This window comes from Rhea americana, unplaced genomic scaffold (genome assembly GCF_003343005.1).
Source record: "Rhea americana isolate MKP2758 unplaced genomic scaffold, rheAme1 scaffold_143, whole genome shotgun sequence".
In the NCBI taxonomy this organism is placed as follows: domain Eukaryota; kingdom Metazoa; phylum Chordata; class Aves; order Rheiformes; family Rheidae; genus Rhea; species Rhea americana.
The window spans coordinates 1,758,615-1,771,322 of record NW_028185517.1 but is presented as its reverse complement, the minus strand read 5'-3'; the positions used below and the strand labels follow the sequence as shown (position 1 = coordinate 1,771,322).

At 46.6% G+C, this 12,708-nt stretch overlaps 2 protein-coding genes across 4 annotated transcripts in view; both read left to right on the top strand.

The window, feature by feature from the left end:
* Positions 1–12,708, top strand: part of ENO1 (enolase 1) — a 273,184-nt gene that overhangs the window by 213,127 nt on the left and 47,349 nt on the right. The gene's annotated exons all lie outside the window — the stretch shown is intronic.
* On the top strand, positions 21–11,918 carry GPR157 (G protein-coupled receptor 157). 2 transcript variants are annotated; one of them, XM_085298980.1, is made up of 5 exons: positions 21–473; positions 5,369–5,582; positions 7,913–8,107; positions 8,671–8,934; positions 11,110–11,188. In XM_085298980.1, the coding sequence occupies exons 1-4, from the start codon at positions 97–99 to the stop codon at positions 8,890–8,892; spliced, it is 1,008 nt and encodes a 335-aa protein (XP_085155106.1). In that variant the 5' UTR covers positions 21–96; the 3' UTR covers positions 8,893–8,934; positions 11,110–11,188. The 2 variants fall into 2 exon arrangements, with proteins under 2 accessions (XP_085155106.1, XP_085155107.1); XM_085298981.1 differs by lacking the exon at positions 8,671–8,934 and having other exon boundaries at positions 11,110–11,918.

The following is a 12,708-nucleotide window of genomic DNA, read 5'->3' as shown; positions in this document are numbered from 1 at the left end:
CCCGGCTCCGGCTCGCCCGGTGCCGCCCCGTCCCGAGCGGGCCGGGCGCCCTGGTCCCGCCGGAGCCGCCGCTGCGTCCTGGCGCCTCGCCGCGGGATGCCCGCGCCTTTGCCCCCCACGGAGCTGCACACCTCGGAGCGGGTCATCGTGCTGGTCTCCTGCGTGCTCTCCTTCCTGGGCTCCAGCCTCCTGGTTTGCACCCACGCCCTGTGGCCAGAGCTGCGGACCCGTCCGCGCCAGCTCCTGCTCTACCTCTCCCTGGCTGACCTCCTCTCCGCCCTTTCTTACTTCTACGGGGTGCTGCAAGACTTCGACAGGACCTCATGGGATTGCGTGCTGCAGGGCGCCCTGTCCACCTTCTCCAACACCAGCTCCTTCTTCTGGACCATGGCCATTGCCCTCTACCTCTATGTCACCATCGTGAGGGGCTCGCCCACAGGCACGGGCTTGCTCTGCTGCTTCCACGTCGTGAGGTGGGTGCTGTCCGCCGCCCCTGCGGGCGCGCGAGGTGCGGGAACTCGCCCCTCGGCCAGGAGCCGCTGCTGCCATGCTCCGGGGCGAAGCGCTTGGATGGTTGCTCAAGTCACCTGCTCTTTCCTTAAGGATCCTGTGCCCTTCTCAAGTTCCTTTTCAACAGGGACTTTCTGTCACTTAGCCACCCAGCCCTGCCTAGCCCCTCCAGTGAAGAAATKGAGATGTGGAAAAAGTTAAAATGATTTAATTAGGATAATGTAGAAAAATCTCTTGCCGGAGACAGTGGATCTGGAAGTCCTGGCACTGCTTTCCCTCTGCAGTCTGGGCTGGCATCCTAGCAGTAATATCCCCAAACTTCTGCTTGCAATGCCTGATGGCTGCTATTGAAGTTCCGTATCTGGAACCCATTTCCATAGGTTCCTGGTGTCAGTCTGGACTATATTCCCCCCCGCCCTTCTCCAGGCAGGTTACTGTAATTCAGTCCTTCTAGGAGAATGTAGCCTGCAAGTGAGGAGGCTGCTAGGAAAGCACTCTGAAGGCTGTTTTGGCATGTTTGATTGAAAGCAAGACAGAACAGCCCACAGTGTAGCTTTATGTCTCAGTTTCTGCTACTTAGCTGATTTTCCACATCATGTTTAGTAAAAGCTTTCATTATGCAATTTGAGCTTGTGTAGTCATGTGCTACCTCCGTGCTGAGCAAAACAGGGATCCTTTAGTCCTCCGTGCTGCCAGGCTTTTATAATAAATTATATGGAGAATGATGTGTTTAAAAAAAAAGGCTATTGCAGCAAGCAAAATAATGAGATTTCTTTGGTCTGTTTCTCTGTCAGATATGTCTAACTGTCAACTTTTATTTTCAAACAGCATCATTTGGGAGATGATTGAATTAGAGTTGAGTCTAGATAAAAGATGAGCCATAGAAAAAACATGTAGGCTAAGTGGGAATTGAGGAGGAAACTTGGATTCCTGCCCTACCTGTTTTAATTACTGCTTGWCGGCAAGGTCTGCATGTGAGGAAGCCTAGGGTGCTCGCGCATGCATCTGGTAGACCAGAATATTGTTGGTGAAGTCGAAATAAGGTGCAAGGAGACAGCACGGGGAGTTGGTTAGCTTTTTGTTTCATTTCAGGTGGACAGAGGGTTGCGCTGTGAGGGTCGCAGAGAAACGGAGCGTCAGCAGAGAGCTGCCTGCTGCTTAGGGAACAGAAAAAAGGAGCCTTGACTTCTTCATGGGCTCGCTGGCTGCATCAGGCTACATCAAAGACTTGATGCAAATCTGGCCTACTTGTAATTTTCCTGTCTCTGCTRATCGCTGGCTGTGTGACCTTGGTCTGTACTTCAACTTCTCCATCTGGTTTAATACTTCTCAGCCTCATCGGATACACAGTAGGGAAAGAAACWCAGCAAGATTCATTGAAATACTCTTGGCAGTAATCTGTGCAGTCCTTTAAAACTGTAAAAAGCCTGAAAGATTGCACTGACCCTGTGAGAGGAAGGGAGTATTCTAACTAAATTTCCTCTGGGTAAATTTGCTAGGTTTTATTTTCAGTTCTTTATAGGGGRAAAAAAARTAAAATAAATGCTATGATCTRTTCTTGCTGGGTTGTCTTGGTATTACTCAGCTCAATTTGATCTGTTTAAAGGGTCAAAATAGATAAATTTATTTTAAGTTATATTATTGAGATTCTGCTTCATAAATAACTCCCATTCTATGCAGAGCCAATGCTTTATGCTTCTTCCTGCCTTACAATTTGTCTGAAAAGGCAGAGAAAACAAGTGAGGACCTGTTCTCTGCCCGTCCCTTCACAGCACGTCTTCCTTTTTCCTTCCCTTTKTTTTTTACTATTACCTGTCAGTCATTAAAAACAAACTCTGGACATGCTTGGAGGTATTTTTTCACTTCTCAGTGCTTAAAAGTCCGGCTGAGTATTTGTGATGTTTTTAACCTGAAAAACCTTTGATATCGCACAGTAGAAACGGCAACAACTGATAGGATATTGGTACATACGGTCAAATGAACTGCAGAAAGGTGGTGAGGGGGAGACCTGTTGGGGGCGAAAGGAAAGTGGCAAAGGACAGATGATTTGGGGGGGGGGGATTTAAATATAAAGTTTCCAGTATTTTTGGTATCTAAAGTTGTCTAGGTAAGAACCTGGGATTTTTTTCGCTTCACCTCGTGGTTTGCCAGCACAGTCACACCGTGACTGTTGTGTGAAGAGCCACCCTGTGAGATACTCCTGGAAGGGATTCAAGGCAGGATGGAGCTTTATCATGCCCAAGTTACCTATTTCTCACGATCACTTACTCGTAAGAGGCAGATGTTTGTAACGATAAATACCAGGGATGGTAGTATCTTGCAGTGGATTCTCTCYTAACATTGAGTATAACCAGAGACTGTTCTTTGGCTGAACAGAGTTGGCTAAATGTATGTTGGAAGTTGGAACTTGATGTTTTCTTTTTAGGGAAACTGGAATGTCACATTAGATGAAACCTGCCAGACAGGTTGGTTGGTTCTTGATTCGTGTGGTGACACATGCATCCAGAGCACGTGTTCTAGAGCTAGCCTGACGAAGTCTCTCYGTACAGGCTTTGTTTTGTTTTTAAATCTGTTGAGCTCATATGAGCTTTGAAAACAAGCTTACAGTTGGCTCTGAAAATACTTACGGAATTGCAAGCTGCCAGTTCTGGCATCCTGAGCATAGATTTCCAAGTTACCTCAGTTGTTCTGAATTTCTGAATATCATGTATCATTTAGCTGGATGTTTCCCTTGCTATGAATATAGCTGATCCGAACTTAAGGTCAGGAATGGACCAGATGCCATCCTGAGATGGCTTCTCACTTCGTTTTTGATAGTCCACCTGTGAAATGTTTGCATTTCGTGACCAGGCTCTGCAGACACGTAAGCACACAGTGTATGCGTTCATGGRGTACTTGAGGATCCCCACACTGACTCATTTAAATCTTTGTGTATTTTGTCCTTTTGAGGAACCATCCTACAGAATTACACTGTATTTGGAATTCAGAGTGAAATTTCTACCTCTTTGTGATATCCTGGATCTTTTTTATTCCATCCTTCAGGTATGCATTGGTTATTGTGGACCTTCAGCAGAAAGGAGCTGATTGTCTAAGCTGAGGAGCGTTCCCAAGCCAGCAAGTGAACCTTGCTAGGCTGTGTGTCTACCTTGCTTTTTGCTTCTGTATCTTGTTGGAAACAAAAATGAGGCTGACTAATGATTCTTCCATTTCTCCTGTCTGTATAGGTATGAACCTTTGATACTTTCCAGTCTTTGGGAATCTTATCTGTCCTCCAGGAGTCCTTAAATCTAATAGCTAATYTCAGTTTTCCCTTCTAGATTTCTAAAATATTTTTAAATAGGTTGGAGCTGGAGATCACTGAAATGCCTGATTACTCTTTTGACTCTAACTTCAAGTTTCTAATCCTTTGTCTCTGGTGTTAGTTGCAATAGCCATCTGATCACAGTTCACTATTTTGGTGAAAATTGAAGTGTAAATGAAGCTCTGTCATATGTGACAGATTTCTTCCTTACTCTTCCATTTACTAGTAAGAACCTTGAAAAACTTTTTTTCCCTTTTGTTTCTCCCGCAGTCTATTCCTTAGTAGCTGTTAGTTCGTGCTGTGGCCTTGCTTACTGTGTCCATGTGTACGCATGCCGTTCTTTATGTTCATTGCTGGTAATTTGACCCAGTTCTATCTTCTTGTATGATTCTCTTTCAGTTTTAGGTCACTGTGGAGATCATTATTTAGGCAAATTAGTTTCTTAATACAGTTCCTGCTTTTTCTTGTTACTGGGCTAGTTTGTGCTTATGCCCTCTAATATGGTTTCTTTAAGGAAGTGCCAGCTCTCTTGAATGCTTATCCTTACCTTACTGGTTAGTCCTTTGAAGTGTTTGGAGATTTGAATCTCTTTGATTCTCAGCATATTTCTGAGATCTAACATCATGGGATTATTTCTGATTTTAAGTTGGTCTTTGGAACTTGACAAGAGAGACTTGAGAGTTTGAGGGATGTGAAACTGATTTTAGGAGGAGAGTCCGTCTTGTATTTTCTGAATGCAGCTGCTCAAAGCTGCCTGCAAAGATGAGTGTGAACCAGGAAGGTGATGAGCAATACAATATTGGCTTTGTTTTCTTTGCATATGGAAAGACCAGGGGGATTTTGCTAGAAGCTTGGTCTGTGTTTGCCCTGAAGCACGCGCCTCATTTATTGAGGAACTGTCCCTTGTCCCTCTACAGCCTTCTTGGGACCGTTTTCTGAGGACGAATATGGAAGGGGCAGATGATGCTTTCGGACGCATTCAGGCCAGCATTTTGGCCTTGGAGTGATCCATGAGCAGTATGTCATGGGTTAGGATAGGCCTGTAAGGTGCYGGGTATTAGCAGCACCCAGGAAGGGGCTGTGTATTTTGTGTTTGGGTTAGTGGAATTTTTCAGTTCTTGTGCGTAGATTTTTTGTGGGCAGCCCAAGCTGTTGAGTGGCTTGATTTGTGTGTGTCAGCACAGTTATCTTACTTCTAGAAAACTTCACAATATTTGCCTCTGCTGTCAAGAGAGAAGCCAGAATCAAAACRCTGGCTCCAAATTACATGAATCTGGCTCATCTCTACTTTCTTAGTTTGTTGTCATTACTGTCAGTGCTTTTCCTTTGAAAGAAACCTTCCCCTTGTTGTCCTTCAGAGGAGACCCTCTTGTTCCAAAGTACTGACTACATTTTTTTTTAATTAAAGACTAATGGAATAAAATTGTGGGGTTTTTGGACTAGGTATTGRTGTCCTGACTGAAAAATGCCTTCTCAAGCAAGCATTTTCCTTGGGGTGCAGATGAATAGACTGAGCATGTTCTTGGCTTAACTTYGCTCTTTGTTTTCTTTCCTCAGCTGGGGAGTCCCCCTTGGCATTACGGTGGCTGCTGTTGCTCTGAAGAAGATTGGCTATGATGCCTCCAATGTTTCTGTCGGCTGGTGTTGGGTCAACTTGGATGCAGAGGATCGAGTACTGTGGATGCTGTTGACAGGGAAAGTTTGGGAGATATTGGCCTATGTGACTTTACCGGTGCTCTACATCCTCATCAAGAAGCACATTAATAGAGCAGTGAGTACTCTGCCGCTTCCCACTTAGGTTACAATCTTGCTATGTGATTATATTCTCCTATGCTGTGGAGCGTATTAGRAGCTACACCTGCAGGAATTGCTTCATATGCTGCTGAAGTGCATCCACCATTGGGAGAAGCAGTGCAGCATTGTTTCACAATGATTTAGCCCAAGAAGAAAAAAAAAAAGCCTTTTGAAAGCTTAAGGGGGTTTTGGGATGTATATGAGTRAAAAGTAAATTCTAGCGTACGAATCGAAACAGGATATAAAGGACAAAATTTGCTTTAATTAGTCTTTTACAGTTCCACTTGTACCAGGACTGAGTTTGGTTTCTGGACTTGTCTACCCTCAGTCATTTGAGGCTCTCTAATGATTGCTTGCATTCATGAGTGCTATTTTGTRCTAGCAGCATAAATCCCCACTTGGGAGCCTTAGCACTGTAGTATTAGGCTCCATATGCGTACGCAAAACCAAAAGACACCCTGCCCTAGGGGTTTTCAGACTTCAGAGGTGCATTTGCTGTTACGACTTGTGAACACAAAGAATCCAGGGATCTGGGACAACATAGCAGAGAAATAAAATCTTTATTGTAAAAGTGGCAGAAGGAACTACATCCTGATTTTTTTCCTGCAACTTGCATTAAAAAAGAAAAAAATTGATAAATCTCCTTTTGGAGAATGCTGCCATTGCCAGCCTGCTGCTTGTGGTGAAACTATTGCAGTAATTCAGGGATAAGCACACGTCTGGTTAGGGCAGGATGCCACAGATGAGATGGAAGTAGAAACAGTTTTGACCTCTTGTGAATACTGGAGCGCCAGTCCAAGTGGTCTTGAGGAAAGGGATTTGGGAAGGGCTTGCTGGTGTCTGTCACCAGTCATCCGATGTAAATTAAACAGGACTCTGTGTTCCCTCAGCTGTCAAAGATAGCAACGTGATGGTCTGAAAACTTGATCTCCCATCTGGTCAGGCATTTAGCCTTGTGCTGTGCTCCACGGGCTCTCGGGAACTCTGCTCTCCCTTTCACACTCCCAGCCCTGGTCCTTCTTGGGGAGCAGTGCTGAGAGCAGGCAGTTGTCACTTGTGGTTCCCATAATTGGGGTCTGAGGGCTGGAGCAACAGGGCCTTCTAGACTGGAGAAGCTCTCCCTGTCATCACTGGGGATTTTGCCAAGCCYGGTAGCCTGCCCATGGAGCTTCTTTCCTGGTAGGAGGTCTCCCACTCCCAAGAAAGAGCAATGAACAGGCAGGGCTGGTTTGGGGGCTGTATTAACAGCTGAAGTGGAAGTTGCAGCAGTGGCTCCTGCACGGTCTGAGAGGCAGGTGGGCACATGAGAGCAGCTGTTCTGGAGCAGCTGGGCAGGGTGCATACAAGGGGCTTTCCAAACAGAAGAGACTCAGTGGGGTTGGGTGGGAAGATGCGTCACCAGCCCTTAGAGGGGTTTGACTCTGGCCACTGTGCAATGCTGTCACGCAGCTCTGTTCTGGAGGAGCTGAGGTGGYGGGACTGGGAGTACTGGCGTAAATGAGCACCGTGCAGGAAAGCTGTRCAAGTTGTGCAGCCCCAATGGAAGGAAGAAAAGCTTTCAGTGGTCAGCTATCCTGAGATACATCCCTTTGCCCATATTGACATTCATCATCGTGTGGCCCAGCAGCTGCTGCATGTGCTTGGACTTTCTTTCCCCCATCCTCAAATCTGAATGCATCCAGTAGCTTCCAGCTCTGCACAGAACTCTCACTACGTACACAGAAAGAGCAGTAAATGGCTCTAAGGATGTAGATACTGTTTCACAAAAAGGTTTAAGGTTGAATASAAATACCTGGTCAGGTGGAGTGTAGCTCAAAAGATCTCAAAGAGATGTGGGAAGAGATGTATGAAGGTAAGAACATCAAGGCCTTCCTAAGGCCAAATCCTCAGCCATGGAATTACAAAATGGTAAATTCAGCAATTGGCCAGGTCATTTGACCAGCAAACTTATCTTGTGGAACAGTTTGTGTGTGTTGGGTTTTTTTTATTATTTTAACAAAATATATAACAGGGTTCCTTGGCACTGCATAGCAATGTAGGTTTATATAACAGTTTAATGGAGCACTGAGAAGGGCCAGATATCCTTGACTTCRTCAGAAATGTTTGCGTTAGTAAGGGTAGAATGTGACTGATGATCTGTGCTCCATAGCTGATCTCACATCTCTTAACATCTCACAAGATGTAAAGAATTGGTTTGATTCGGAAATAATCCATGGAGCTGAATTTTCAGTGTGTGCAGTTTTTTGTTCGCTTTCTCTCTCGATTTATTTTGTTTTATTTTATTTTTCCTCTCCCCCTCTATGGAAGCATGCAGCACTGTCAGAGTAYCGCCCCATCCTCTCGAGAGCACCTGCGCTTCAGCCTCGGACTTCCATAGCGGATAAGAAGTTGATTCTCATCCCTGTCATCTTCATCATCCTACGCATCTGGAGCACTGTGCGTTTCATTCTGACACTCTGCAACTCCCCTGCAGTGCAAAATTCAGTCCTTGTTGTCCTACATGTAAGTATTTGCACAGTACCGCATTAGAAACAAGTCCAGGAGAAGAGAAAGCCTGTTGCTCGAAGCATCACTTCCGTGCCTGGATGCAGCGTGTAAACCACATGCGCCTTTCGGGCGGGTTGCGAGAGCACCCGCTCCCTCACGTCCGGCACCTACTGGGATGCCCAGTAAGAGCTATTTCAGCAGCATCTGGTGGTCAGGGAAGGGAATCGCAGCAGAGGCGTCAGGTCACGCCGGCTGCGGGAGGACGGGCGGCTCAGGCCAGAAGCGCTGGACGTCTGCTCTCCAGCGGGGCCGCTGGCAGGCAGGACAGCCTGCGACTCGCTCAGACCACCTCCCTGTCTGCTGGAGCATCGCGCTACGCGAAAGGCAGCGCAGCTGACAGGAGCCGTCTGCTTTGCTTTTGAGTGCAACGTTGRCTTTCCCAATCGGCTTTTCTCGCGCGAGTGGAATAGCTGACTGTTGCGCGGTTGTCTGTGTGCCCTGACATGATTTTTGCTCTTCTCTGGCATGGAGGGTGGCCGTGGGAACGGCACTGGCTAACTCTTCTCTTGCCCTCGCAGGGAATTGGCAACACGTTCCAAGGAGGCGCCAACTGTATTATGTTCGTGCTCTGTACACGGGTGGTCCGGGCTCGGCTGTTCTCCTGCATTTGCTGTTGCCACTACGATAGCTTGAGTTGGCCTTTGCAGAGGTCCAGCACTGACCAGCAGCACCCAGAGCCCTGCAAGGACAGCTGTGTGCCAGACTCCAAGCAAACAAGACCTCTGCTTTCCAGCACCTGAGCCTCAACTCCCCACACCTCAGTGCTGATCTCATCTTTCTTGGTAAAGGCATGGCGTGAGTCCTTCCTCCCGCCCTGCCTGGGCGCAGGCTGGTGGTCTGATATGAGGGGTGGGGAACAGCTCTCAGGAGGCAGTTGTGGAGGAGGGGAAAAATACCCTGATTTTCCTGAGCGGTARGTTGCTGCTGCTGCAAGGCTTCCCTGTCTGACTCGGTAGCCCCTGCATCCCAGAGGGCTGCTTTGGGTCAAAAGCATTTATGGGAGTGATCCAGCACCTTTCCTGTGAGCTAGGGGAGCGTCTGTTACTCTGGTCTGTGAGATGAGGAAACAGACTGCAGTGGCGTCCTGCCCGCACGGGCGGGAGGCCAGGGAAGCCATGCTCTAGTCTCTAGATGTGCGGTTGCTTAGGCTGCTAGGTAGCGCCCAGGGAGAACTGAAGAGGAGGAACTGGTGGTTCCAAATAATCTCTCTCTGTGTGTGGTACTTTATATTTGTTCTGTACTTCATGTTTCAGATATATTTAATGCCACAAGTAGTCCTCATAGGGTAGTGCAACTCCTGCTGCTGCACAAAGAAGGGAAATGGAGAGTAAATGATTCATCCGAGCTTATGTAGAAAAGCTGTAGGAACAAAAGCTTGACAGCAGCTTTTCAAGGTTTTGGGTATGAGATCAGACACTGGATAAAACCCTTGCATAAACAAGTAGAACAAGGCATCTTGTTTCCTTAAGCTTGACCTCGTGAAGGATAGCTACAAAACACGCAGCAGTGTCAAGAGTTGATTCGTTCAAGATCACTTGGGTTTAGGGTGCTGTGTAGGCTTCTGCTCGTGGAACAGATGYTGTAGCACTCTCTTATTTAACGGTGTGTAGCCCAGGGAGCTAAAAGCCCAGAGCAGCTGTCCTGGCTGCTTAGAACGGTGCAGATTGCTGTGTGCTGGGAACTGCAGTCTCCTCAGAAAGAGTACGAAGCCCTCRACTTCTGCAGCCGCTCTGCAAGTCACTCTGTGTCGGAGGGCTGAGGAAGGTGGCAAGCCTCTCTGGGTCATGCGGCACAGCAGGGGTTAAGGATCCAAGGGAGAAAGCTGTTAGGTGTGGTAGGTCTCACACATACTTGTCCTCCCTGACCACAAAGCCTGAAAAAACAAAGAGGACTTTTTAACCAACTGGCAATTCTTTTTCATTTGTATGACCAGCTTTTGCTAAAAGAAAAGGAGATTTCCTGAGAACAGGAGGCCTGGGGAGAGGGTACAGCWGTCAGACTCCCACAGCTCCAAGCACTCGACTGTTCAAAACCCWCTCGTATTCGTTCGACTAAAATTAAACTAACACCATGTAAAACAGCYGAATGATGTAGTGATCTCATGGGACTGGGCAGAGAGGAGTCCTGTTACTTTCTTAAGTGAAGACTTGGAATTAAGTCCTCTTACACACAGAGGACTGTAAATGTGGGAAGGTGGAGTCCTCAAGAACTCGGTAGCCCATTTCAAGGGGCTGGAGAGGGACTCAACTATTTAGCATCCCAAGAGCCTTTGAATAGTAGGTGCAAGCATCTTTTATCTCTGACACAGACGACTTCAGGAAGTTTTGCTTCTATTAAATAGGGTTTTTAAATCATCAAACAGCTAAGTAGCAACACTGGTAGCTCAACTTCATGTTGATCCTGTGAGGCTTGGAAAGAGGAGCTGTGTTAAAATCTTCCATTGTAGAAAAGTTGRGTAGTAAATCTTAAGAGAATTAAAATTTTGCTATGTTCAGTTCTTTAGAGCCAGGCCTGAAGAGAGGAAGTAAAGTTGTAMAGTTGTCACTTGGTAACTTAGTATTAAAAAAAAAAAATGTTCTCTATTCCCCTTTTTGCATAACAGCAGAGCTCTGAGAAGTGCTTTTGGAGGAACATGCAGCTCAATCGAGCTCCAGGGATTTGGGGAAGCAAGCTGGTTTGTAAAGGCCAGATATTGGCAATAGCACCTGTGCTGAGACAAGTGGAAAATCTCTGTTTATGGAAATCTTCAAGTAGGCAAGCCTGGAGAAAGGAAAACAGCCAATAGYGAAGATCATAGAAGTCTTTAATGCCTCATACTGAAGCTGGCCACAGCCTACATGTAAACAGGGATGAGATAATGAGGTTGCCTGGGCGAGCAAGGGTCCAAGCTGGTGTGCAAACCGCTTGGCTGCTCTGGGCAGGTCCCTTCAGGTTTGTCTGCGTTTTATTTTGAGCAGGTGCAGGATCGTCCTGAAGTCCCACAGAGGGAGCTAGAGCCTGGGGAAAAGCTCTGCTGGAGTGACTGAGTGAGCAGATGATGTCCCCGCTCCTCCTTGGCCTTCAGATCCCAGCTGCTGAAGTCTTGAACTTTGCTAAAGGCCTTCTGGAAGATACTGTTTGGTGACACCCCAACTTCCCAATTTTCTTCCCTCTCCTTCCTGTCTATCTTCACCATAAGAAATTGTTCGGAGTTTTACTTTTCTGTCCAATGAGGTGTTCTTGTGAGATCTGGGGAGAGCAAATACCATGGTGACCGGAAAAATTTAGCTGCTATGTAGGACTATCCTCGGTGTGGGTTTGAGTCCTGGTGCAAGAAGTCTTCCAGGGGGCTCTGGACTGGCTCCTGTTCTTCACTTGAATGTGGACGGTAGTCTGCACATGTTTCCCGGCGGGGATGGATGGTTCATCTTAATATTTTGCTCCTCCTTGGTGGTTGAGGGGTCCTCATCATCAGCGTATGTGGTGGCAGCATGCTTATTGCCTCCTGGGGAAATCTGAACTCTGTGGACTGCTGGTGCTGAGGGATGTGTAGGTATACCRGGGCAGCCGTTGCCATCAGCGAGGTGGTGCCTCACGTGTGCTCTGAACTTCTGTCGTCTGCTGAAGCACAAGCTGTGGSGTCTGGTCCCTCCCCAGGAGCATTAAATTGGAGCTGGAGAGGGGATGTTTTTGTTGGCTTGCTGTTTGGAAATAACTGTTTTACCTTGTTTACAGCTACTCGCTCTAGTTGTTTTTAAATTAATTATTTTCTGCAACTTTGACAAAATAAAGCTTTCTTTCTTTACTGAGATATTGTTTTTCAAGCATGTTGTGATGGGCCTRTCAGCACCTTGAGATCAGAGACTGTTGCAAGATCTTCAGGTTTCTTGTGTGTCTGTAAGTGCAGGAAAAAATTTGACTTTTGAAGGCGTGTGTAGGAAGGCAAATCTGTAGCTATTTTTAGATGAGTTTCCCTTCCTAATCTTTTTATGTGCATGAAAGTATAAACATGCATAAACATGTAAACTTTTCATCAGTTTGAACAACCTCTTCACCTGTATGTATTGTGTTTAATTCCCACTGGCCTATTGCTGTGAACCAAAAAGACCTGTGAGAAATGAGTGTGTGGGTCTTGTTTCCCTTAGCTTCAGTTTGCCTTGTGGAGGGTGGATCTCAAATACATGAGATGACAAATGTGTATTCATGAGTTTACAAACTACTTTCTCCAGGTGAGGTCAGGTTGTAAGATAGGTAGGAATTATGTTGGCATGGCAAGCTGGTGGCTTCCCAGGATTTCCCAGTTGAAAAAATATGTGTATTTTGGGGGGTGGGGAAAACCCTGAGGTAAGTAACCTCGCCTTTGGGCAGGCTAACAGTTGAGTAACTCTTCTGAAGTTGCCATGTGATTCCAGCCTGTGAATGAACTTTACTCAGCATAGGTTAAAATTTTGCCAGCCGTCTTCAACAGCTGGAAGCAGTTGAGACCCCTGGTGCAGTAAGCGGTGCTGGACCTTGGCTCTGCTCACAACTGGTTGAGCAAGTGTCTGTTACTCGGGTTGCACAATGCTTCCCATCTG